General features: G+C 43.4%; 2 protein-coding genes across 4 annotated transcripts; one reads left to right on the top strand and one right to left on the bottom strand.

Moving 5' to 3' along the window:
* The first annotated feature begins 159 nt into the window (after positions 1–159).
* On the top strand, positions 160–2826 carry CHRNA10 (cholinergic receptor nicotinic alpha 10 subunit). The gene is made up of 2 exons (XM_077113744.1): positions 160–436; positions 2333–2826. The coding sequence occupies exons 1-2, from the start codon at positions 160–162 to the stop codon at positions 2788–2790; spliced, it is 735 nt and encodes a 244-aa protein (XP_076969859.1). The 3' UTR covers positions 2791–2826.
* On the bottom strand, positions 681–27537 carry ART1 (ADP-ribosyltransferase 1). Of its 3 annotated transcripts, XM_077113742.1 has the most exons (6): positions 26371–27537; positions 24716–24933; positions 9152–9269; positions 8031–8811; positions 6844–6885; positions 681–5548 (listed from the first exon to the last, which is right to left on the bottom strand). In XM_077113742.1, exons 3-6 carry the CDS (start codon positions 9212–9214, stop codon positions 5436–5438), a joined length of 999 nt encoding a protein of 332 aa, XP_076969857.1. In that variant the 5' UTR covers positions 9215–9269; positions 24716–24933; positions 26371–27537; the 3' UTR covers positions 681–5435. The 3 variants fall into 3 exon arrangements, with proteins under 3 accessions (XP_076969857.1, XP_076969856.1, XP_076969858.1); XM_077113741.1 differs by lacking the exon at positions 24716–24933; XM_077113743.1 differs by lacking the exon at positions 26371–27537 and having other exon boundaries at positions 24716–25398.
* Between the last annotated feature and the right edge of the window lie 7 nt (positions 27538–27544).

Here is a 27544-nt window from a genome sequence, read left to right as displayed (position 1 = left end):
TGCCGCGTGGACGTGTCGGCCTTCCCGTTTGACGCGCAGCGCTGCGGCCTGACCTTCGGTTCGTGGACGCACGGCGGGCACCAGCTGGATGTGCGGCCGCGCGGCGCCGCCGCAGGTCTGGCCGACTTCGTGGAAAACGTGGAGTGGCGCGTGCTGGGCATGCCGGCGCGGCGGCGCGTGCTCACCTATGGCTGCTGCTCCGAGCCCTACCCCGACGTGACCTTCACGCTGCTGCTGCGCCGCCGCGCCGCCGCCTACGTGTGCAACCTGCTGCTGCCCTGCGTGCTCATCTCGCTGCTGGCACCGCTCGCCTTCCACCTGCCCGCCGACTCGGGCGAGAAGGTGTCGCTGGGTGTCACCGTGCTGTTGGCGCTCACCGTCTTCCAGCTGCTGCTGGCCGAGAGTATGCCGCCGGCTGAGAGCGTGCCGCTCATCGGTGAGCTGGCGAGCGCGCGGGCTCTCCCGGGACACGGGGTCCGGGACAGCCCTTCTCCTCCCGGGCACTGCCCCCATCTCCCCCGTTCCTACACCCACCCCGCTGACACGCCTGGGGCTCCTCCAGTGCAGGGTCCGGGGCGCAGCGCTTAGGACCGAGCAAGAAGGGAGGAGTCAGGGCCAGAGACCACTTCAGTCCACAGAGTTGCACCATCTTTTTTAAAAATTTCATTTATTTTGCATTATCAAACCAAAACAACATACAAGCATGACGCTCTTGACATACAAGCATTCTGCGTATGGTGTACAGTCAATGGCTAACGAAATCAGCTCATAGTTTGTATATCCATCACCATGATCAATTTGTAGAACATTTGTATCGCTCCAGAAGAAGAAATAAAAAGAAAAAATTCACATATACCAAGCCCCTTACCCCCTCCATTGACCACCAGCATTTCCATCCACTCAATAGATTTTAACCTTTGTTCCCCCATTATTTATCCATTCTTAATCCACATTTTTTACTCATCTGTCAATATTGTAGATAAGAGGAGCATCAGACACAAAGTTTTTGCAATCACACAGTCACATTGCGAAAACTATATCATTATACAATCATCTTAGAGAAACATGGCTACTGGAGCACAACTCTACAGTTTCAGGCAGTTCCCTCCAGCCTCTCTGACACACCTTAAACTAAACTGGGGTTATCTATAAAATATGTAAGAATAACTTCCAGGATAACCTCTCAACCTGGTTTGAAATCTCTCAGCCACCGACACTTTATTTTGTCTCATTTCTCTCTTCCCCCTTTCCGTCTAGAAGGTTTTCTCAGTCCCTTGATGCTGAGTCCCAGTTCATTCTAGGATTTCTGTCCCACATTGCCAGGAAGGTCCACACCCCTGGGAGTCATGCCCCTTGTAGAGAGGGGGAGGGCAGTGCATTTGGTTGCCATGTTGGCTGAGAAAGAGATAGGCCATATCTGAGCAATAAAACAGGTTCTCTGGGGGTGACTCTTAATAGGCATAATTTTAAGTAGGCTTAATCTATCCTTTGCAGGTATAAGTTTCATATGAACAAACCCCAAGATTGAGGGCTTGACCTATTGATTTGGTTGTCCCCACTGCTTGTGAGAATATCAGGGATTCTCCACATGGGGAAGTCGAATTTTCCCCTTTTCTCGCCATTCCCCCAAGGGGACTTTGCAAATACATTTTTATTCACTGTTCAAATCATGCTAAGATTTATCGGGAGATGCCCCTACTTGAGCGTGAGAGAGGAGTGTGTCCTGGGAGCATGCCCTCTCTTGAGATTGAGGGAAAAGGAGTTAGGCCCCTTCCAGGGAGAATATTCCTCGCTGACAGGGTGGGAAGGAGACAAGCTTTTCTCAAGGACTTGATGGTGTAATTGGAAGGTTGATGTCCCCCATATATATTAATAGGTAAAATATATTGAGTTCCCCTTGTGTGCCAGACACTCTGCTCAGTGCTCGGTGTTTATTAACTCAGGTAAGAATCACCACAAACCCATGAGGTAGGGTGTATGATTATCCTGGTGTACAGAAAGAATCAGTAACTTGCCCAAGGTCATGCCCATACTATTTGAGAGCATGGCTTTGGTGGATCTTGCGTGAGGGCAGCCTCCAGGAGTGAGGATGACACTTAAGGAGCTAGTAGCTTCTGAGAACTGACTGGTGGGAATGAGTGGCAGAGAGATGTTGGCGCTTAGCACCGCCTTGCTTCACTACATTGGGGAATGAAACTTCCTGTTTCAGTGCCTTCAGGTTCTGGCTCCAGTGGCTCTTTTTCTCAAGGTTTGAGGGTCCTAAGACCTTTGTGGGTGGGGGTAAACACCATGTGTTTGTGTTTTGAGCCCCAGCTCACTCTCTTTTCTGCAGGAAAGTACTATATGGCCACTATGACCATGGTCACGTTTTCTACGGCACTCACCATCCTTATCATGAACCTGCATTACTGTGGCCCCAATGCCCGCCCGGTGCCAGCATGGGCTCGCGTCCTCCTGCTGGGACACCTGGCACGGAGTCTGTGCGTGCGAGAACGGGGGGAGCCTTGCGGGCAGTCCCGGCCACCGGAATCATTCCCCAGTCCCCAGCCTCCTGACAGAGGGGCTGGCCCACCAACAGGCCCTTGCCATGAGCCACGGTGTCTGTGCCACCAAGAAGCCCTACTGCATCATGTGGCCACCATTGCCAACGCCTTCCGCAGCCACCGTGCTGCCCAGCGCCGCCATGAGGACTGGAAACGCCTGGCCCGTGTGATGGACCGCTTCTTCCTGGGAATCTTCTTTTCCATGGCCTTAGTCATGAGCCTTTTGGTGCTGGTGCAGGCCCTGTGATGGGCTGGCACTGGGGCTCAGGGTGGTGCAGCCACAGCACCACCAGGCAGGGATGGCAAAGACCATGGCGGTTGTTAGCCTTCAATCAAGCCAGTCAGTCTCTCCCCACTGCACCCAAGAGCTTGGGACATCCTCTCATCAGGATGAGCACTACTGACTTCACCAACCGTGAGGGAGTATTTGCTGGCCACCTACCCTGATTTCTAAGGGAAGTCCAGAGTTCTTCCACTCCCCTAATTTGTAAAGAGGAGGGAACTCTAAGAAGGGTCAAAATCAAAGTACAGTCTTGGGAGGATGGAACTGAATTTCCATGCTGGGTGTTGGAGCTTTTAGTGGGTAAAGTACAAGCTATTATAGAAGAACAGAACTGCTTTATTTGCTCTTGTTTCATCTTTCCCTGGTGTTTTAGATTGCTAAAGCTTCTGGAAAGCAATATACCTGAAATGGGTTGGCTTTTACAATGGGGATTTATTAGTTTATAAATTTATAGTTCTATGGCCATGAAAATGTCCAAATGAAGGCATTGAGAAGAAGATACCTGCTCTGAGAAAAGGCTGTTGGCATCCAGGGTTCCTCTGTCACCCAGGAAGGCACATGGCCAGCATCTCTTGGTCCTTCTTTCCTGAGTTTCATTGCCTTCAGGTTCTGGCTCCAGTGGCTCTTTTTCTCACTGCTTGGGGGTCCCTTTTTCCTTCTCTCCTGGGGCGTTTTTCTCTCTAAGTTTCTCTCTCTTTCTTTGTCTCTTTTTCTCTCTCTCTGTCTCAGTTCCATCTTTTATCCTCTCCTAAAGGACCCCCGTAGAGGGATTAAGACCGACCTTGAGCAGGCTGAGTCACATTTCAATTGAAATAATCTAACTAAAAGGCCCTGCCAACAATAGATCTACACCCACAGGGATGGTTGAAAAGAACATGGCCTTTTCTAGGGTACATAGCAGCTCCAAACCAGCACACCAGGCATCTGCTGTTACAGGAACTAGGTCTTGCCTAGCCCTACCTGGGGGCTCAAGGTAGGGGTTTGGGGATTCCTGGTCTAATTTCCAGAGCAGAGAACCATACAGAGATTTGGCACCAAAACCCCAGCTCATAATAAAGTAAATGTATGTATGGCACTTTCTTTCTATCCTGTCTTACCCTTGGGGCCCATGGCGGTGGAAGTTGGGAATCCAGGAACCTCAAGACTCACAGACCAAAGCAGTAATTACATCTGTGCTGATGAGAAAATGATGGGATTTGATTGAGACCCTGGCAGAGGGTCCAAAGCTCTCTCTGCCATCTCCCCTGCTCTCTGTCCTCTGGAATTAGTTCACCTATTCCTACACACGGACATTCTGAGAGCTCAAAAGTGTCCAAACTAGGGAAAGTGCAGGGACCAGCCATTCACAAGATATTTGTTTCTTTCTGACTTTCCCACATTTCCTGGAGCTGTCTCTGTGCCCACCCTGTGTGAGGCCCTGGAGACTGATAGATCAGACCCAGTCCCTGCCCTCAGGAAGCTCACACTCTGACCTAGGAGACAGACATGGACACATGTACAGGGGAGCACCTAGTGGCTACAGAATCACAGAGCAGGGCCCTTTCCCAGCAGGGTGGGAGAGATCAGGGAAAGCTTCCTGGAGTAGTGAAGAGGAGCTCTCCAGGGGGACAGGGAAGGTATTTGAATAACACTAGCAATATCATAGTCTAGTGCTTTCTTCCCCAGCTGCTCCCAAACCGGTTGAAGTCTCTTCTATCTCTGGGAGTTGCTGCCTGGTCTGGAGACCCACCACCTCTGTTCAAAGACTCATTCCTGGAGTCTTAAGTAAGGTTCTGTGCTGGCTTAAGAGGATGTATGCCCCCTAGAAAAGCCATGTTTTAATCAAAATCCCATTTCATAAAGATAGAATAATCCCTATTCAATTCTGTACGTTTGAAAGTGTAATCAGATCATCTCCCTGGATGATGTGATTTAGTCAGAGTGGTTGTTAAACTGGATTAGGTGACGACATGTCTCCACCCATTTGGGTGGGTCTCGATTGGTTTATTGGAGTCCTATAAAGAAGAAACGTTTTGGAGAATGGAAGATTCAGGGAGAGTAGAGAATGCTGCAGCACCATGAAGCAGAGAGTCCACCAGCCAGCGACCTTTTGAGATGAAGAAGGAAAACACCTCCCAGGGAGCTTCATGAAACAGGAAGCCAGGAGAGAAAGCTAGCAGATGACACCGTGTTCACCATGTGCCCTTCCAGCTGAGAGACAAGCCCTGACTGTGTTCCCCATGTGCCTTCTCACTTGAGAGAAAGACCCTGAACTTCATCAGCCTTCTTGAACCAAGGTATCTTCCCCTGGATGGATACCTTTGATTGGACATTTCTATAGACTTGTTTTAATTGGGGCATTTTCTCGGCCTTTGAACTGTAAACATGCAACATATTAAATTCCCCCTTTTAAAAGCCATTCCGTTTCTGGTATATTGCATTCTGGCAGCTAGCAAAGTAGAACAGGTTCAATCTCAAATTCTCTCCTGTTTCTTCACGAGAAGGCCTGGCAGCTGCCAGAGAAGGTTCCAGAGTTCCTTGCAGATGGGGTCACTAGAGATCTTGGCTACATTTAAAAAATCCACGTGGCCAAAATCCTCCTGTTGGGAAAAGGAGGCAGGCAGGGCTGGTCAGCATCTGATGGATCTGAGCAGGCCTGAAGTCTCTGGAAAGGCGTCCACCACGAGGAACCAGAGCAGCAGTAGGAAGGACCAGAATCCAGACAGGGGACCCCGACGCATGGCTGCTGGGAAAAAAGAGGTGGTGTAACAGAGAGAAGGAGAGGGAGAGATGGATGAAATAAGGAACATGAAAAAACAAAATGAAGTGAGGTGAAGAGCCAGAACTTAGGGAGGAAGGTGGATGGAGATGAAGAAACCAGTGAGAGCCCCTCGTCTTCAAAGATCATTAGGTCTAACCCCCTTCTATTAGCACAAAGCAGGTGTGGCAGGATGGTACGGAATATGGGCTAGAAACCTGGGTGGGATCTAGTGATGCTGACCTTGCTGCTCTGCATAAAACCTGGTATGAGAGGCACTGGACTGCCTGGGATGAAAATCCTGGACTCTTACAGTATTTGAAACTGCACCGCCAGAGTCGAGGTCTGAGTTGGAGGCTGGAGACCTGATTCTGGTCCTAGATCTGCCACTAATTCCCTTTGTTACCTTGGGCAAGTCACTTCTGTTTCTGGGTCTCCCTTTACTATATAATGAGGGTAATCCCTGATCTACCTCCTTCCTTGAGAGCAGTGAATGGCAGGATAAAATGAGATGATGTCTGGGAGGGTGGGAGCCAGCCAGTGTGGTGGTTCCGAGTTTGGCTCTAGAGCGGGGCTGTCTGGACTCCTCCTTTTGTGAGCTATGTGGTGCAGGGCTGGTTGCTGGTTCTTTGTACCTTAAGGATGATGATAGTACCTATACCGTTGGATTGTGGTAAGGATTGATGATGTGATGTGCCTGGCAGTCTGACAGTTCCTAGTCCATGGAGAATGGTGGGGAGAAAATAGAGGCTGAAAAGAGTCATAACTGAAAGGGACCTGGGAGTCATCTAGTCCAAGTTGTCTATTAGGCAGATAGGGAGACTGAAAAAGAATGGGTTGTTCACAAACAGAGTTAAGGCAGCTTAACCCTCCAGCTCCCAAGGCCTGGACTCCACCTTGGAAGGTGGGTCTGAGGAAGCCCTGAGGCCAATAACTGAGCCAGTGGTTCTGCAGCTGAAGGAGGAGAAGCACGAGGGGAGGACTTAATAGGGAGCAACACTTCCCTCCTTCACCTCAGTGCAACCTGAATCTCTCAGGGGCCTGATCAGTGGCCTCCTGTGAGGGAGGGGGTAGGCCCGGCTTGGAGGGTCTGTGTAAGCTTCTCCCACCACCACCCCATACACACGCTACACGTCATCTGGGAGAGGTTAGCATCCTACAGGTGTCTGAGTATGATTAAGAGGGTGGTTTCCTTATAAGAGGAACATCAGGGTAAGGAGACCAACCCCAGGGGAGCCTGCCCATTCCCAAAATGAGCCCAACATACCTGCACCCCTTACCTGAATTATCCAAATGGCAGGGCCCAGACTTGCACTGCTTGTCTGCAGGGAAGAAACCATAAAGAATCAAAGGCTCACAAACACTTAGGATGGAAAGAGGAGTCTGAGCACTGGTGAGGCAACCCTGGCTTGGTTTGTGGGGGAAAAAAAGAGCTGGTGCTTTTCCTTATGGTGGGACCTCACTGACTAGCTTTGACTCAATCTGTGACCATCTGTAACAGAAGGGAGCTGGCCTTCAAAGCCAGGGGCCATACTGGGGCACTCCTCCTGCTCACCTGGCCTACAGCTTGGTATCCCTGCCACGCTCACCTCTCCCTCTCCTGTGCTTGGTTCTAGCAAGGAGGGGGCTAGTTTGTGTTCTTTGCTCGTCTTCCTCATCTTTCCTCAGTGTCCCCAATTTCATGATGCTGTCCAAGGGAGAACTGAAATGATACTGGACTTTCTCTCATTTTGGATGTGGCCCAAGATTCCAGCCAACAACTTGCCTCTGAATATGAAAACTAAGTGCACCATCCCCTGGACATCACAGCTGGGAATAGAAGCCCACCAGCCCCTTTAAAGATCAAGACCCTGGGCTGGTCCTGACAATTCCACCTTTGGCCATGTCATGGGGAAATGGACAGGAGGAGCATCCAAGACCTGCCTCACCACAGCCTAAACTAGAATTTAGGGGCACAGACTACAGAATATAATTTCTATTCAATCTAATAAATGAGTTCCTCTTGGAAACCAAAAATGAGGCTCTTATTCATATCTGACAGCAGCAGTCTGGGTGTCAGAGCTGTGGCTAGAGTTTAATTCTCTTTCAGCTTCCTGCTGGAAGAAAAGACTTCCTCGGTCTGCTTTTCTGTGTCGAAAGACTGAAACCCCTTGCCTTGGTCAGGAATACCTCTTCTGCCTTCTAAGAAAACAAGCTGCCAGCTTTGGCCTCGAACCTTCAGGGATGAGAAACATATGCCTTAAGAAAGTTTTGACTCCCTTTGGATGGAAGGTTAAGAGAGGCTAGTGCACATGAATGGGTCCTCCTCACTGTTTGTTTGTTTTTAATATTTATGCATGTTTTTAATATTTATGCATGTTCTTAATATTTATGCATGTATCCACTAGAAACAGGATGAGGCTGGGATTTGCCCAAGTCCCTCATGGATGGGGAAGCCCACTCTCCACCCATATACCAGCCTCCTCACCTTTGATGTACTCGCAGTTGTATGTGCTATGCTTGCCCAGGGCCCGAAGATAAATGCGGGCAGGACCCTGGGCCGGTCTGCTGGCATTGACCACCTGGAAGGTCTCAAAAGGGGGAATCAGCACCTCTTCCTCCCCAGGGAAGAAGGAGTAGCCCTTGATAGGGGCCCCGAGGCAGGTCCAGATGCCAAAGAAGGTGTCCTCACCAAACTGCTGGGCTGCAACATTCTTCAGGGATGCAGAAGCAAAACCCCCCAACCTCACAGTGGCCCCAGGCCCTTCTGGCCGGAAGCGCAGGCCGTGAACCCCTCGGAACACCTGGCGGCACTGGGATGGATGCTGGTCCCTGCCAAGCAGCTGCAGGGCTTCGGTCAACAGGAAATGAAGTGTCTTGAAGGAGAAGCGCTGGAGGTAGTGGGCGCGGGAGTGTCCTGCCTCACGCACAGCTGCATTGAACTCCTTGTGCAAGGGGCTGTTGGCAGTATAGGCCAGGAGGGCCACCCCATGCTCACTGCGGAAGCCTAAGGGTGGGGGCGGCAGACGGGTAGTGCTGAGGCCCCACCCAGGCCCCCAGGCCTGGCGCTCCTGCCATTGGCTGCTTGCTATTGCCCAGCCATCAGCATATACCTTGTTGACCTGGAATTCTGTGTGGTTGAGTTCAGGGAGAACAGCTTTCATGGCCATTGCACAGCCAGCATACTGATCATCAAAGGAGGCTGGGGCCATGTCCAGGGGTGTTTCTTGAGAGAAGAGGTCTCGTCGTGTGATGGAGTGGCTCTGAGCCTGAGGGAGAGGGAGCATTAAGGAGTGAGAGAATAGTCTGCTGGGAGAAAATGGGACCCTTACATCCAGCCTCCCCCACCCCTACACTGAGGTGGGGCTTGTATTGCTGAGAAGGGTGCTGAGGACCCCAAACACACCTGGAGAGAAAGGGGTTTGGAAACTACTGTCTGAAAGCTTAACAAGACCAGGGTCTGGGACTATCCCCTTCGGCTGAGTGATCCTCAGGGAAGCATAGGAATTGTCTCCTTCCTCTGTTTCTTCTTCCAGAGTTCAGAAGAAGCCAACAGCTCAGCTCCCCACTGGGATGGGAATGGTGAAGGATGACCATTTCTGCCCATACCTGAAGGGCTTCCATGAGGCCCACAGACACAAGCAGCAGAGACATCATGGCAGGAGTCTGCATGTTGGAGGTGACCCTGCACAAGTTACTATTTCTCTTTGGGTCTCAGTTTCCTCATCTGAAAAATGGGAGAGTTTATCTGTAGAGTTTAATAAACATTAGTTGACACCTAGTCTGTGCCATTCCAGCCCTAGGATACAGAGTCACACAATAGTCGCAGAGTCTCAGAAGAGGGAGAGAGAAACTTCCTGGAGGAAGGAACATGAGAGATTTTCTGGAGGAGTCACAAATGAACATGATCTTGAAGGAGGAATAAGAGAACAAGGCTCTAACAAGTGGAGACTTAGGGGTTTCGAGAGGGAAAGTAGTTTTAGGGCAACAGGCATGGGAAGAGCAAAGACATTGGAAATAGGAAAATTTCAGATATAAAGAGAGAAGGATGCTTTATCTAGTGCGGCAGAGCTGAGGTGTGGGAATGTTGGAAAGGCTGACTGGGGGCAGCCTAGAAAGTACTTGACTGTCATGGTAAGGGCTCTTGGCTTTACCTCATGGAGGATGTGAAGCTGGAATAGGGGCAGACTCAGGAGTGGTCAGCTGGTGGGGCCCTATCAGCACCCCAGGGAGAAGCTTAGAGTAGGGCCTGGGAGTCCAGAGGTGCTGCCCTTTCTCTGCTGACTTGTGAATTAAGCCATCTTCCCTTAAGCCTTGAAGTGCTTCTAGGGCAGGAATAGATAAAGATACCCAGGTAATGGGGGAACAGGGGCAGGGTGGGGAGTAGAGAGTGTAACGGAGGGATCCACAAGTCTCCCACACCCTGTGGGCGGACACGCTGAAGGATTGAAGTGGCCCCACCAAGAGGATGTTCCAGCATTGGGTCAGAAACGGAACAGATGGTTTCTAGGTCAGTGCTTTCTTTTTATCCCTATTTATTTTATTACAAAGTATGGTGGTTTGGAGCTGTATATACCCCAGAAAAACATGTTCTTAAATTTAACCCATTCCTGTGGATGTCAACAGATTGTCAATACGTCCTTTTGATGAAGTTACTTCAGTTAAGGTTGGCCCATGATGGGTCTTAATCCTATTATTGGAGTCTTTTATAAGCAGAATGAAATTGAGACAGGTAGGAGATAAACACAGAAAGCAAGAAGCTGAAATTCAACAGAAACTAGAAGACAACTGAGAGACCAGAAGAGGCTGCCATGTGCATTGCCATATGTGCCAGTTTGAATTTGTTGTGTACTCCAGATAAGCCAAGTTTTTTAATCCTCATTCAATATTGCTGGGTGGGAGCTTTCTGATTGTTTCCATGGAGATGTGATCTACCCAATTGTGAGTGGTAACTTTTGATTAGATGGTTTCCATGGAGATTTGCTCCACCCATTTAAGGTGGGGTTGCTTACTGGAGCCCTTTAAGAGAGAACTATTCTGGAAAAAGCTTTAGAACCACAAGAGCCACCATAACCAACAGAGTCAACGGAATGGATGAGCCCTGGGGAAGCCGTTGAAGAGAAAGCTAGCAGATCTCGCCATATGCCTTTCTAGCTAAAAGAGAAACCCTGGATGTCATTGGCCTTCTTGAACCAAGTATCTTTCCCTGGATAACTTAGATTGAACATTTCTACAGTCTTGCTTTAATTTGGACATTTTCATGGCCTTTGAACAGTAAGCATGCAATTTAATAAATTCCCCTTTTTAAAAGCCGTTCTGTTTCTGGTATATTGCATTCTGGCAGCTTGCAAACTATAACACCATGTGACAGAAATGCCAAGGATCAAGGATTGAGACCTAGCCACAGAATGCTGGTCTTTGGAAAGGAAGCATCACTTTGATGATGCCTTCATTTGGACTTTCTTTTAGCCTCAAAACCATGAGGTTATAAATTGCTGTTGTTTCAGTCACCGCATTGCATGATATTTGTTTGAACAGCAAGGAAACTAAAACAACATAATACATGCTTGTTAAAAAAACAAAAAAAGAAGTATATGAACCACAATGTCAGATCCCTTTTTTTCTTTCTCATTCTTACCCTTGCCTGCCAGTGAGGAGGGGAGTGTCTGGTGACATGATATGATATGATATATGATGTGAAGATATAATAAAATATATTACACACATATCTGTATACAGTCTGTTTTTGTGTTCTGTATTAGGGTTCTCTAGAGAAACCGAATCAACAGGAAACACTCGCAAATGTAAAATTTAATATAAAGTGTCTCACGTGACTGCGGGAATGCAGCGTCCAAAATCCGCAGGGCAGGCTGTGAAGCTGACGATTCCGATGGAGGGTCTGGATGAAATCCACAGGAGAGTCTCGCCAGTTGAAGCAGGAAGAGAGCCTGTCTCTTCTGAATCCTCCTTAAAAGGCTTCCAGTGATTAGATTGAACATCACTCATTGCAGAAGACACTCCCCTTGGCCGATTACAAATGGAATCTACTTTGGATGCAGCTGACATGATCATGATTTAATTCTATGAAATGTCCTCATTGCAACAGACAGGCCAGCACTTGCCCAACTAGACAAACAGGTACCACCACTTGGCCAAGTTGACACATGAACCTGACTATGACATGTTATTTTATTTTTTCAAATATAAAAAGGGAACATGATTAGACATACATATCCTATAACCTTTTTTTCCCAGGAAACAATGTCTCTTGAACTTCCTTTCATGTCAATGCAATATATATCTAACTTGTTCATTATGATGGCAACATGGTGTTTCATAGTATAATTAAACCATAATTTAGCCATTTCCTTATTGATAGACATAGGCTTGTTTTTTCCTAGTTTTGGGCTATTACACAAATACTGTAGTGAGTATCCAATTACATAAATCTTTGTATACTTATGTACATTTGTTTTTTTTGACATGGGCAGGCACTGGGAATCAAACCCGGGGTCCTCTGGCATGGCAGGCAAGCATTCTTGCCTGCTGAGCCACCATGGCCTGCCCTGTACATTTTTTTTTTAACATGGGCAGGCTCTGGGAATCAAACCCGGGTCTCCAGCACAGCAGGTGAGAACTCTGCCACTGAGCCACCTGTGCACTGCCCTATATACATATTTTATAGGGAAGATTTCAAGAAGTAAAAGGAGAATCAAAGAATATGAATATTTTAATTTTGACCGTCACTGCCATATTGCCATTTAGAAAGTTACCGGTTTGCCCTCCTATCAACAATGAATGTGGGTACTCTTTTCTCTGTATCTTCGCCAATGCTGGATGTTACTAATCTTTTTTTTAAATGTTGCATATAACTAGTGGGCAAAAATTGTATCTGCCTTTTAATTTGCATTTCTCTGATCACTAATAAAGTCATAACTTTAATTTTACTACTTCAAAGTTTTAATTTAATATCTAAAGGGTAATTGGTCTAGTTTACTAGCTGCCAGAAAGCAATATACTAGAAATGGAATGGCTTTTAAAAAGGGGAATTTAATCAGATGCTAGTTTACAGTTCCAAGGCCGAGAAAATGTCCAATTAAAACAAGTCTATAGACATGTCCAATCTAAGGCATCCAGAGAAAGATACCTTGGTTCAAGAAGGCCGATGAAGTTCAGGGTTTCTCTCTCAAGTGAGAAGGCACATGGTGACACGGTCAGTGTTCCTCTCTCATCTGGAAGGGCACGTGGTGAATATAGCGTCATCTGCTAACTTCTTCTCCTGGCTTCCTGTTTCATGAAGCTCCCCGGGAGACATTTTCCTTCTTCATCTCCAAAGGTGATGGACTCTGCTTCTTGTGGCTATGCCATTCTGCTCCCTCTGAATTTCTTTTTTCTCCAAAATTTTTCCTCTTTTATAGGAGTTCAGAAATTAATCAAGACCCACCCAGATGAGTGGAGACATGTCATCACCTAATGCAGCTTAACAACCACTCTTGATTAAATCACATCTCCAGGGAGATGACCTGATTATGGTTTCAAACATACAGTATTGAATAGGGATTATCCTGACTTTATGAAATGGGATTTAGATTAAAACATGGCTTTTCTAGCGGACATACATCCTTTCAAACCAGCACAGTAATACCTTTCCATTGTTCAAAATTTAAATAGTACAAAAGTGAACAGTACAGTGAAAAGTCTTTCTCTCATCAGCTCTCCAGCCCCAACCTGAAATCCCCAGAGTTCCATATTCTTATGTATCCTTCTATAGATCATCTATGCATATACAAATAATTTCATGGATATTTGTTTTCTTGCTTTTATAAAAATGGTAATGTAGTTAAGGTTCTTTATATTTGGGAATTTGATGAAAGATGAAAACTCTTCTCAGAAAATGGGCATATATACCTTCACACAAGTATCATTTAAATTTAAGGGTGGCAGGGGTGTGGACCTTCTTGGCAACGTGGGACAGAAATCCTAGAATGAGCTGAGACTCAGCATCAAGGGATTGAGAAAAACCCTAGAATGAGCTGAGACTCAGCATCAAGGGATTGAGAAAACCTTCTCAACCAAAAGAGGGAAGAGTGAAATGAGACAAAGTGGCAATGGCTGAGAGATTCCAAACAGAGTTGAGAGGTTATCCTGGAGGTTATTCTTATGCATTAAGTAGATATCATCCTGTTAACCAAGATGTAATGGAGAGGCTGGAGGGAACTGCCTGAAAATGTAGAGCTGTATTCCAGTAGCCATATTTCTTGATGATGATTGAATAATGATATAGCTTTCACAACGTGGCTGTGTGATTGGGAAAACCTTGTGTCTGATGCTCCTTTTATCTACCCTGTCAACAAACGAGTAGAACATATGGAATAAAAATAAATAATAGGGGGGAAAATGCTAAAATAAATTTAGTTTGAAATGCTAGTGATCAATGAAAGTGAGGGATAAGGGGTATGGTAGGTATAATCTTTTTTTTCTTTTCTGTGTTCATTTTATTTCTTTTTCTGAATTAATGCAAATGGTCTAAGAAATGATGAATATGCAACTAAGTGATAATATTGTGAATTACTGATTATATATGTTGATGTTTTATTTGGTTTGTCAATTTTTTAAATTAATAAATAAAATAAATAAATAAATAAATAAATAAATAAATTTCAGGGTGGCTTTGCCTGAGCCCCTAATCTCATTCAGGTGAAGAACCCCTGCTCCATGATCCCTTCTGGCTCTGAGGGGCCTAAGTTTTGATAGTGCAGTTACTCTAAGATGCTGGAAGTCTGTGTATCTTTACTTTTATGACTCTCTAAACCTTTCTGTAATGGCTTATATACAATTTAAGTTGAGATATGAGCTTCTCTGGGCAATGGAGTTAGCAGTAGTTCTTGTCAAATTTAATATGTCTGTAACTAAACTTGTTGTCTTCTTTCCCTCAAAAACCTGCTTATTCACTTATTCGAGAGAAATTTCTTGAGCATCTCTAATGTAGCAGGTACTGAGGATAAAATTACGAACAACAATGACAAAATACATCCCTGCTTTTAAGTTCTTTGGAACTGGAGACGGAGTGTGTAATTTTAAGAAGCAAAGAGCTTAATTAGGGTGCATAGGTGGTTCGGTGGTAGAATGCACAGCTGCCATGCAGGAGGCCCAAGTGCGATTCCAGGCCCATGCAATGCCGCCCCCCCCCACAAACAGAGCTTAATTAAAATAAATTTGTACCATAGTTCCATCTCCCTACCCCATATTAGTGACAGACCCTTCCAATATGGAAAATTTAGAATGGCCTTAGCCCAAACACTCCTAATAAGAGGGATGGAAAGATCAGAGGTGATGGTGGAGTTATACAGAGAAGATAGGATTTAACAAATGAATATGAATGCTGAATCATTAAATTGATATCTCTTTTAGTCTCCAGTATCTTAGAGCAGGTAGAAGTAAAAACCTAAAATTGTGGAATTGTAACCCATGTCAAACTCTGAAATATGTTCAACAACTAATTTGGTGCTGTGCTTTGAAATTTATTGCTTTTTTGTATATATATTATTTTTCACAAAAAGAAGAAGGAAAAAAAATCAATTGTGATGCTAAAAAAATATTTAAGCCTTCTAGCCTCCTATATTCTGGAGCAGCTAGAAAGAAAAATCTGAGAGGATCATATGGTAGCTCAAGGTAAACTCTGAGATCTGTCCAGTAACTACTTATTGAAGAGTGCTTTGAAAACTATTGCAATTTTATTTCTTTGCTTTGTATATATATGTTATACTATACAATAAAAAAGTTAAAAAAATAAAATAAATAAATTTGTACTGAGAGTGAGGTTTAAATGGAGAGCCGATCAGTGGAAGTACAGAATATATGGAATTGAAAATGGGGTCATAGTGGGGTGTAAGGCATGAGGCGCGGTCCTCTTTCGAGGAGGTAATGTTAATGGGCATAGTATGTGGTAGGGAAAAACTGCTTGAGCTCTTGTCTGTGGTCTCTTGTAATCTACCAAAGAAAAAGCTTTGGAGGGCTTGGCAGCTGCTGCCATAGAAAAACATTTTTTCAACATTTTAAATTGGAAAATATATATACACAAAAGCAATAAATATCAAAGTACATTGCAACAAGTAGTTTTAGAACAGATTTCAGAGTTTGGTATGGGTTACAGTTCCACAATTTCAGATTTCCCTTCTAGCTCCTCCAGGACACTGGAGACTAAAAAAAATTGCAATACAATGATTCAGCAGTCATACTCATTTGTTAAATCCTGTCTTCTGTGTTATAACGCCTCCTTTTCTTTTGATCCTTTTCCCAAACATTAGGGGTATTTGGGCTATAACCTATTCTGACGTTTTCATGTTGGAAAGGGGTGGTGGTATGGGACAGGGGGCTGAAACTAGTTGCTGTTCTTGGAGAGGCTGGCCCCTTCAGGTCATGGAAAGATATAAAGAGGTAATGAATGAAAGGACCATGCGCTGGGATGACTATTCCTTACAGTATTAGAGTTTGCAGGGGCAGCTAATCAAGCACATACACTGGAACTGCCAGGGCTCTAATTCAGCATCAGGAAAAGAATGAATTCCAGGCCCAGGTTGCATGGAAAGAAGCGGGAAAGGAAATAAAGGGCCTCTGTGGAAGCTTGTTGTTAGAAACCCTTTCTGCAATCAGTGCTTTGAGACTGTTAAATAACAAGTCCAGAAAAACTCTTGAGGTTTTGTTTCTTAGAATGAAGGTGTGAACTCAATTGAAAACTGTGACTTGGCTTTAACCACACATCCTCCTCTTACAACACTGACTTTGCTATGGTTTTTGCCCTTCCTGGGACCTGGCTGTCCTGTTTTTCCTGGGTTCCTACACATGTGCATACATATGATAAATGCCCTATTACTTGAGCTAGCATGTATTGCTTAATGGTTTCTTAGACTTTACACCCAAAAGAAAAAAATAAATAGATGAGACTTCATCAAAATTAAAAACTTTTGTGCCTCAAAGGACTTTATCATGAAAGTAAAAAGACAACTTACAGAATGGGAGAAAATATTTGGAAGCCACATATCTGATAAGGATTTAATATCTAGTATTTATTAAGAAATCCAGGATTTATACAGAAATCCTATAACTCATCAATAAAAAGACAAACAACGCAGTTTAAAAATGGGCAAAAGACCTGAATAGACATTTTTGTGTTTTTTTTTTTTTTTTTTTTGGCATGGGCAGGCTCCAGGAAATGAATACACATTTCTCTAAAGAAGATTTACATATGGCAAAAAAAAGCACATGAAAAGATGCTGAACATCATTAGCCATTAGGGAAATGCAAATCAAAACTACATGAGACCATTTCATACCCACTAGTGGCTACTACTAAGAAAATGAAAAGTAACAAGTGTTGGAAAGGATGTGGAGAAATAGAAACACTCATTCACTATTGGTGAAAATGTAAAATGGTGCAGCTGCTGTGGAAAAGAGCTTGGTGATTCTTCAGAAAGTAAAATATAGAATTTCCACATACCTTGGCAATCCCCCTTCTAGGTAAATACCCCAAAGAATTAAAGCAGAAATGTGACAAACATTTGTACACCAATGTTCATAGTGGCATTATTCACAATTGCCAAAAGATGGAAGCAACGCAAGGTCTATCAACTGACAAATGGATACACAAAATGTGGTATATACATCGAAGGGAATATCATTCAGCTGTGAAGAGGAACAAAGTTCTGATACATGTGACAACGTGCATGAATCTAGAAGACATCATGTTAAGTGCAAAAAGCCAGACACAAAAGGACAAACATTGTATGATCTCACTGATAGGAAATAATTAGAATAAGCAAATTAATAGAGTCAGAATCTATATTATAGATTCTGGGGTGCAGGTAGGGAATTGGGAAGTTAATTCTTAGTTTATGCAGGTTTCTGTTTGGGATGGTGGAAAAGTTTTGTTAGTGTATATTGGTGATGATAATGTCACGTTGTGAATGTAATTAACATCACTGAATTACAGTGGTTATAAAGGGGCGGTTTTAGAAGGTATATATGTTGCTAGAATAAGGGGAAAAAACCCCACAGGATTGTGCAACACAGTGAACCCTGATGTAAACTATGAACTATAGTCAATAGTACAATTATAATATTCTCTCATCAATTGTAACAAATATACCATACTCCTACAAAATATTTTAAATGGGTCGGGTATATGGAAACTCTGTATTTTCTGCATGATCATTCTGTAAATCTCCAACTTCTCTAATAAAAATAACTACATTAATTTTAAAACACAAGGATTGTTTTTGTATTTAGGATTAAAGAGTCCCAGATTTTGAGAGTTCTTGATTCTAATATTCCAAGATTCTTTAAGCCTGTGTTTCTGAAATAGAGCTCTTCTTTCCCATGGAGAATCCAGTCCATAGTATCTAAGTGGGGTTTTTGTTACTCTGTGCTCTCCTGTGGTGTGGACACATGATGCATAACTGGTACTCTAATGCCTTGGTCATTGTGATTGGTACAGGGTTGGACACATGACCCAAGTAGATCAGTCTTTCCTGGGATTTGATATATGGATGCTGGGAGAGAAAGAGTGTACCACACACTGTTGATTTCCCAATTCACATAAGTGGACACATAAGTGGCATGGATTGTTCTCATGAATATTGATGGCTTTTCACCTTCAGTGCCCTACATCTTTCTGTACCTAAGGCTTTCTCCAGCATCCTGGGAAATTGCTCAGTGCAAGCACAGGGCAGCCGAAAAATGCAGGGGACTTAGAAGATGGTGGCTTAGTAAGAAGCGCAGATCTTAGTTTCTCCTCCAGGACAGCTACTAGGGGAGTAGAAACGATACAGAACAGCTCCCAAAGCCACGACAGAGATAAAAAAGACAGCGTAGCCCATCCTGGAACGGCTGGCTGGCTGAGAGAACCCTCTCTGGTGAGATCGCCGAGGGGTGCGGGATTCCCCGGGCGGGGCGGCAAGCGGTCGGAGTCACTCCCTTCCCCCTCCCCGGGCCGGCTGGGAGAATTGGACAGGCGGTCCCCTCGAACCGCGGCGGCAGGGCCCCCCGGACCAACTGAGAGAATTGGATCGGAAATCCCCAGGCCGTGGAGAACGGCGACGGGGGGGCCCCTTCCAAACCCGTGACTCCCCGGGAATGTGCACTCTCCCGGGCGGGCCGCTGCGGCTGGCGCCCTCCCGCCAAGCTTGGTGCCCTGGGCCGACTAGGAAATTCGGACGGGCGCTTTCCCAGGCTGCGGGGGCCAGCGACCCTCCCCACGTTCGGACCCCGGGCCGGCTGGCACTCTTCCAAGCCGCTTCGGCTAGCGAACCTTCCGGACGGCGAGAGTTTTCCAAAGTTAAAGGACCCACAGCACCTTTTACTGGTGGACCCGCGGACAAACATGTGCCACGAGCGCCACCTACTGGGCAGAAGAAGAAAAACAGAACCCAGAGATTTCACAGAAAAATCTTACAACCTTGTTGGGTCCGACACCCAGGGAAATCTGACTAAATGCCCAGACGCCAGCAGCAGAAGATAACTGTCCACGCTCAGAAGATTGAGAATATGGTCCAGTCAAAGGAACAAACCAATAGTTCAAATGAGATACAAGAGCTGAGACAACTAATGCTGAATATACGAACAGAAATGGAAAACCTCTTCAAAAATGAAATCGATAAATTGAGGGAGGACATGAAGAGGACATGGGCTGAACATAAAGAAGAAATAGAAAAACTGAAAAAACAAATCACAGAACTTATGGAAGTGAAGGATAAAGTAGAAAAGATGGAAAAAACAATGTATACCTACAATGATAGATTTAAAGAGACAGAAGATAGAATTAGTGATTTGGAGGATGGAACATCTGAATTCCAAAAAGAAACAGAAACTATCGGGAAAAGAATGGAAAAATTTGAACAGGGTATCAGGGAACTCAAGAACAATATGAAGCGCACAAATATACGTGTTTTGGGTGTCCCAGAAGGAGAAGAGAAGGGAAAAGGAGGAGAAAAACTAATGGAAGAAATTATCACTGAAAATTTCCCAACTCTTATGAAAGACCTAAAATTACAGATCCAAGATGTGCAGCGCACCCCAAAGAGATTAGACCCAAATAGGCGTTCTCCAAGACACTTACTAGTTAGAATGTCAGAGGTCAAAGAGAAAGAGAGGATCTTGAAAGCAGCAAGAGAAAAACAATCCATCACATACAAGGGAAACCCAATAAGACTATGTATAGATTTCTCAGCAGACCCATGGAGGCTAGAAGACAGTGGGATGATATATTTAACTTACTAAAAGAGAAAAACTGCCAACCAAGACTCCTATATCCAGCAAAATTGTCCTTCAAAAATGAGGGAGAAATTAAAACATTCTCAGACAAAAAGTCACTGAGAGAATTTGTGACGAAGAGACCAGCTCTGCAAGAAATACTAAAGGGAGCACTAGAGTGAGAAACGAAAAGACAGAAGAGAGAAGTATGGAGAAGAGTGTAGAAAGAAGGAAAGTCAGATATGATATATATAATAAAAAGGCAAAATGTTAGAGGAAAATATTATCCAAACAGTAATAACACTAAATGTCAATGGGCTGAATTCCCCAATCAAAAGACATAGATTGGCAGAATGGATTAAAAAACAGGATCCTTCTATATGCTGTCTACAGGAAACACATCTTAGACCCAAAGATAAACATAGGTTGAAAGTGAAAGGTTGGGAAAAGATATTTCACGCAAATAACAACCAGAAAAGAGCAGGAGTGGCTACACTAATATCCAACAAATTAGACTTCAAATGTAAAGCAGTTAAAAGAGACAAAGAAGGACACTATATACTAATAAAAGGAACAATTAAACAAGAAGACATAACAATCATAAATATTTACGCACAGAACCAGAATGCCCCAAAATACGTGAGGAATACACTGCAAACACTGAAAAGGGAAATAGACTCATATACCATAATAGTTGGAGACTTCAATTCACCACTCTCATCAATGGACAGAACATCTAGACAGAGGATCAATAAAGAAATAGAGAATCTGAATATTACTATAAATGAGCTAGACTTAACAGACATTTATAGGACATTACATCCCACAACAGCAGGATACACCTTTTTCTCAAGTGCTCATGGATCATTCTCAAAGACAGACCATATGCTGGGTCACAAAGCAAGTCTTAACAAATTTAAAAAGATTGAAATCATACACAACACTTTCTCAGATCATAAAGGAATGAAGTTGGAAATCAATAATAGGCGGAGTGCCAGAAAATTCACGAATACGTGGAGGCTCAACAACACACTCCTAAACAACGAGTGGGTCAAAGAAGAAATTGCTAGAGAAATTAGCAAATACCTCGAGGCGAATGAAAATGAAAACACAACATATCAAAACTTATGGGATGCAGCAAAGGCAGTGCTAAGAGGGAAATTTATTGCCCTAAATGCCTATATCAGAAAAGAAGAAAAGGCAAAAATTCAGGAATTAACTGTCCACTTGGAAGAACTGGAGAAAGAACAGCAAACTAATCCCAAAGCAAGCAAAAGGAAAGAAATAACAAAGATTAGAGCAGAAATAAATGAAATTGAAAACATGAAAACAATAGAGAAAATCAATAAGACCAGAAGTTGGTTCTATGAGAAAATCAATAAGATTGATGGGCCCTTAGCAAGATTGACAAAAAGAAGAAGAGAGAGGATGCAAATAAATAAGATCAGAAATGGAAGAGGAGACATAACTACTGACCTCACAGAAATAAAGGAGGTAATAACAGGATACTATGAACAACTTTACGCTAATAAATACAATAATTTAGATGAAATGCACGGGTTCCTGGAAAGACATGAACAACCAACTTTGACTTAAGAAGAAATAGATGACCTCAACAAACCAATCACAAGTAAAGAAATTGAATCAGTCATTCAAAAGCTTCCTAAAAGAAAAGTCCAGGACCAGACGGCTTCACATCTGAATTCTATCAAACATTCCAGAAAGAATTAGTACCAACTCTCCTCAAACTCTTCAAAAAAATCGAAGCGGAGGGAAAACTACCTAATTCATTCTATGAAGCCAACATCACCCTCATACCAAAACCAGGCAAAGATATTACAAAAAAAGAAAACTACAGGCCAATCTCTCTAATGAATATAGATGCAAAAATCCTCAATAAAATTCCAGCAAATCGTATCCAACAACACATTAAAAGAATTATACATCATGACCAAGTAGGATTCATCCCAGGTATGCAAGGATGGTTCAACATAAGAAAATCAATTAATGTAATACACCATATCAACAAATCAAAGCAGAAAAATCACATGATCATCTCAATTGATGCAGAGAAGGCATTTGACAAGATTCAACATCCTTTCCTGTTGAAAACACTTCAAAGGATAGGAATACAAGGGAACTTCCTTAAAATGATAGAGGGAATATATGAAAAACCCACAGCTAATATCATCCTCAATGGGGAAAAATTGAAAACTTTCCCCCTAAGATCAGGAACAAGACAAGGATGTCCACTATCACCACTATTATTCAACATTGTGTTGGAGGTTCTAGCCAGAGCAATTAGACAAGAAAAAGATATACAAGGCATCAAAATAGGAAAGGAAGAAGTAAAACCATCACTGTTTGCAGACGATATGATACTATATGTCGAAAACCCGGAAAAATCCACAACAAAACTACTACAGCTAACAAATGAGTACAGCAAAGTAGCAGGTTACAAGATCAACATTCAAAAATCTGTAGCATTTCTATACACTAGCAATGAACAAGCAGAGGGGGAAATCAAGAAACGAATCCCATTTACAATTGCAACTAAAAGAATAAAATACCTAGGAATAAATTTAACTAAAGAGACAAAAAACCTATATAAAGAAAACTACAAAAAACTGCTAAAAGAAATCACAGAAGACCTAAATAGATGGAAGGGCATACCGTGTTCATGGATTGGAAGACTAAATATAATTAAGATGTCAATCCTACCTAAACTGATCTACAGATTCAGTGCAATACCAATCAAAATCCCAACAACTTATTTTTCAGAAATAGAAAAACCAATAAGCAAATTTATCTGGAAGGGCAGGTTGCCCCGAATTGCTAAAAACATCTTGAGGGAAAAAAACGAAGCTGGAGGTCTTGCACTGCCTGACTTTAAGGCATATTATGAAGCCACAGTGGTCAAAACAGCATGGTATTGGCATAAAGATAGATATATCGACCAATGGAATCGAATAAAGTGCTCAGATATAGACCCTCTCATCTATGGACATTTGATCTTTGATAAGGCATTCAAGCCAACTCACCTGGGACAGAACAGTCTCTTCAACAAATGGTGCCTAGAGAACTGGATATCCATATGCAAAAGAATGAAAGAAGACCCATATCTCACACCCTACACAAAAGTTAACTCAAAATGGATCAAAGATCTAAACATTAGGTCTAAGAACATAAAACAGTTAGAGGAAAATGTAGGGAGATATCTTATGAATCTTACAATTGGAGGCAGTTTTATGGACCTTAAACCTAAAGCAAGAGCACTGAAGAAGGAAATAAATAAATGGGAGCTCCTCAAAATTAAACACTTTTGTGCATCAAAGAACTTCATCAAGAAAGTAGAAAGACAGCCTACACAATGGGAATCAATATTTGGAAACGACATATCAGATAAAGGTCTAGTATCCAGAATTTATAATGAGATTGTTCAACTCAACAACAAAAAGACAGCCAACCCAATTACAAAATGGGAAAAAGACTTGAATAGACACCTCTCAGAGGAGGAAATACAAATGGCCAAAAGGCACATGAACAGATGCTCAATGTCCCTGGCCATTAGAGAAATGCAAATCAAAACCACAATGAGATATCATCTCACACCCACCAGAATGGCCATTATCAACAAAACAGAAAATGACAAGTGCTGGAGAGGATGTGGAGAAAGAGGCACACTTATCCACTGTTGGTGGGAATGTCAAATGGTGCAACCACCGTGGAAGGCAGTTTGGCGGTTCCTCAAAAAGCTGAATATAGAATTGCCATACGACCCAGCAATACCATTGCTGGGAATCTACTCAAAGGAATTAAGGGCAAAAACTCAAATGGACATTTGCACACCAATGTTTATAGCAGCATTATTTACAATTGCAAAGAGATGGAAACAGCCAAAATGTCCATCAACAGACGAGTGGCTAAACAAACTGTGGTATATACATAAGATGGAATATTATGCAGCTTTAAGACAGGATAAACTTATGAAGCATGTAATAACATGGATGGGCCTAGAGAACATTATGCTGAGTGAGTCTAGCCAAAAACTAAAGGACAAATACTGTATGGTCCCAATGATGTGAATCGACACTCGAGAATAAACTTGGAATATGTCATTGGTAACAGAGTTCAGCAGGAGTTAGAAACAGGGTAAGATAATGGGTAATTGAAGCTGAAGGGATACAGACTGTGCAATAGGACTAGATACAAAAACTCAAAAATGGACAGCACAATAATACCTAATTGTAAAGTAATCATGTTAAAACACTGAATGAAGCTGCATCCGAGCTATAGGTTTTTGTTTTGTTTTTTTTGTTCTTACTATTATTACTTTTATTTTTTTTCTCTATATTAACATTCTGTATCTTTTTCGGTTATATTGCTAGTTCTTCTAAACCGATGCAAATGTACTAAGAAACGATGATCATGCATCTATGTGATGATGTTAAGAATTACTGATTGCATATGTAGAATGGTATGATTTCTAAAAAAAAAAAAAAAAAAAGGACAGCACAATACTACCTAATTGTAATGTAGTTATGTTAAAACACTGAATGAAGCTGCATCTGAGCTGTAGTTGTTTTTTTTCTTATATATTTTTGTATTTTTTATTTTTATTTTTTCTCTATATTATCATTTTATTTCTTTTTCTGTTGTCTTGCTATTTCTTTTTCTAAATCGATGCATATGTACTAAGAAATGATGATCATACATCTATGTGATGATATTAAGAATTATTGATTGCATATGTAGAATGGAATGATTTCTAAATGTTGTGTTAGTTAATTTTTTTAATTAATAAAAAAAAATGCAGGGGACTTAATATCCATAAGGACAGCTTTCAACCAATATGGAGGGAAGTCAGATTTCCTGACCCTCAGAGCGTCCCAAGTGGGACTGAGCCCCAGTTAACACCAGTGGTTACCTGCTTATTAACTCAGTTTTTGGCTTTTATCTCTTCTCTGTTCACTTTTCCATTTTTCATTGTATTTTCTGGAATCACCTCACAAACAAGCTTACTGTAGCCAAGTCGTTGTTTCTGTGTCTGCTTTGGGGAAGCCAAAACTAAGATGGAGAATCTTTCTTTCTTTTGGATTACAAACCATAAGGATGTGGAAGAGAGCTGATCCTTCAGCCTGGGCCCTAGAATAATCATACAAACAGCAGAACTGAGGCCAACACATGAAGACCTGAAGACCCACAGCATGATGATAAATGTTTGTTTTATGACACTGAGATTTTGTGGCATATGGTAAAATGGTTATGTACTAAAAGCTCACTGCCTCTATATCTTTCACTGCCTCTCCACTGCTCTGTTTCTGTCTCCATCTCTGTCCTAGAGAGAGATAAGACAGTGAGAGAGATAAACTTGGGGTAGGGAGTGAGAACTGTGAGGTCAGACTAAGGACATTGGATGATATTGCCTTTACTAAAGTAATGGGCATGAGATTGGAACCAGAATTACTAGGGTTGAATCTATTAGATTTGGTGTCTGATGGGATGTAGGGAATGAGAGAGAGAGAAAAATTGGGCAAGACATCCAGGATTCCATTCTCCAAACTAGAAACACAGAGAAGGAACAGAGTAGATTTAAAAGCTCATCTTGCTCTTACTTTAGTCCTAACAGCAGCATGGTGCACATAGTAGGTGCTCAAAAATATATATATTGAATAACTGAGCAGGCTTGAAGGGGAAATGGTGAATTCAGTTTGGAACATGTGGACTCTTCAGGGGCAGATAGATGTCCAGGAGATAACAGAATAAACCATAAGAAGAAAGAATTGGGGGGTCCTGGGTTTACTGAAGTTAGGGAAGGGATGAGATCCCCAGTGTAAGAGGAAAGAGCGGGCTGAAAGAAAGAAAGAGCTGCTTCCAAAGCCCAAGTGAAGTGAGACTCCTCCTTGTGTTCGTGGGAGCTCTTTACTTCTGGCCCTTGGGTTCCTTGAGATTTCCTGGAATCCTTGTGATAAATTCCTCTTTAGGTTCAATTTAGTCGTACATTCTCCTTCCCTTTGCCCATCTCCACATCTCCTTCCCTGGATCAGATTTACACCCACCCCTCACTGATCTCCCTGTTTCCACTGTCACCTGTGCTAATACATCCTCCATGGAACAGGGAGAGCAATATTTCTAAAAGACAACTCTGGTTATATTACTTACCTGCTTAAAAATCCTCTGTGCCAAAAACTGACAGGAAAAAAATATGTCATGGAGAGATGGAGTGGGGACCAGACTGATAGTTGGGGAGAACATGGAAGGTGAGCAAGTAGGTATGCTGCTCAATTGCTCTTTTCATAGTCCAAGGGAGCTGTCATTCTCTTCTTCCTCTAATCCTGCTTAGGGCACTGCTTTTGTTAGTTTCCCCTCATCTAGGCCCTCGCTCTTTGCAACGATGCCTAAATCTTTCCTCATGGATCTCCAAACTTCCCAATGGCCCCAAACTTCTCTAGGGATCCCAAACTTCTCCAGTCAAAGGTTCCGTGAGACTTTCCCTTATTATTCTTGAAACTCCACCATTAATCCCCCAAACTTCCCCTTACAAAATCCTTTTCCTGCCCGGCCTCCAAGGCTCCCCCTTACCTGAGCCTTCTCCAGGGTGGGGTAGTCTGGGCTGGTCTCCTGCACTAGCCACCAGGGAAGGGGGAGGACAGGTTTCTCCTTTATACTGTCAATCCTCCCCTACTTGTACCTCCCCCCACACAGCTGCTCAGAAATGTGACACTGCCCCCATCTATTTTTGGATGTCTCCTCAATGCTCAGGAACACCAGCCTCTGCCCAATTTGACCTGGTCCTGTGTGCTCACAGTAAAAAGGGATCCCTGAAGCCAGAGAAAAGGTGGGTTGCAACATTGAGAATCCAGGCTGGGACAACTGAACTCCACAGCATTCCCACTGGATTTGGTCCCATGCTTTGCTCAGCCAAGGGGGAGAGAGAGAGAGAAGTCCTCAGTATCCCTGGCCTCAGAGAGAATCGTCTTATATTTTGTGCCTTTCATGTGAACATCAAGACTCACCTAAGGTACAAGGAGAGATGTCTGGGTCAAGGAGGCTGGGTCCTGGGTCCCAATTCGTCTCTGGCTTGCCATGCGATATAAGAGGATTTTCTGCACCCTCTGGCCCTCTGTCCAAATCTACAGAGTAGATTTGACCTATTTCTTTCTTGGGGTTACAGATCCTGGGATGGGCGGAGCAATTCCTCAAAGCCCGAGGATGAGGAGAGGAGGACAAAGTAGATATGATGCCAGGAATTGTCCTAGTAGTCCTTGCTGTATCAACTGCTGCAAACTTAGGTGTCAACAAGGAGGCCAGTTAGATATATAGGCAAGATTCTGTTTTTACAATAATGGTAAACAGTAGATCGGCTCCTGAATTTGTAATTTAAGAGAGCTTTGGGGTGGCCAATCACAATGAAAGAAGCAAAATAGTTTGTCTTAAAGCTGAGTTTGTCTAACAAGCCCTCTGTTTGGGGCAATGCCACTCTTTCCACCTCCCTTGCCACCATCCCCCAAGCCCAGACACACAGTTTGTCTTCCTGTTTGGGCTATAAGAAGGATTTTTGGAGTCAGGAGTCTGGTTGAAGGAAAACTCTTTCTTTGGCTGAAAATCTGAGGAGATGAGGTTAAATGAATAAGTGAGGCAATGAGTTTGCTTGTTTTGTTGGCTGGAGAGAGAGGCCACATCTGAGCAGCAAAAGAGGTTCTCTTCCCTCCCCCTATCTATGTGGGACATGACTCCCAGGTGTGTGGACCTTCCT

The sequence above is a fragment of the Tamandua tetradactyla genome, chromosome 8, assembly GCF_023851605.1.
Source record: "Tamandua tetradactyla isolate mTamTet1 chromosome 8, mTamTet1.pri, whole genome shotgun sequence".
NCBI classification, from domain to species: Eukaryota; Metazoa; Chordata; class Mammalia; order Pilosa; family Myrmecophagidae; genus Tamandua; species Tamandua tetradactyla.
This window is presented reverse-complemented; position numbering and strand designations above follow the sequence as displayed.

Coding starts and splice junctions, on each gene's coding strand:
- ART1 (XM_077113742.1), bottom strand. CDS start 9,214: ATGCAGACTCCTGCCATGATGTCTCTGCTGCTTGTGTCTGTGGGCCTC. Junction 6,886..8,030: donor CAACTGCGAGTACATCAAAG/GTGAGGAGGCTG, acceptor TCTTCCCTGCAG/ACAAGCAGTGCAAGTCTGGG. Junction 5,549..6,843: donor CTGCCATTTGGATAATTCAG/GTAAGGGGTGCA, acceptor TTTTCCCAGCAG/CCATGCGTCGGGGTCCCCTG.
- CHRNA10 (XM_077113744.1), top strand. CDS start 160: ATGCCGGCGCGGCGGCGCGTGCTCACCTATGGCTGCTGCTCCGAGCCC. Junction 437..2,332: donor TGAGAGCGTGCCGCTCATCG/GTGAGCTGGCGA, acceptor TCTTTTCTGCAG/GAAAGTACTATATGGCCACT.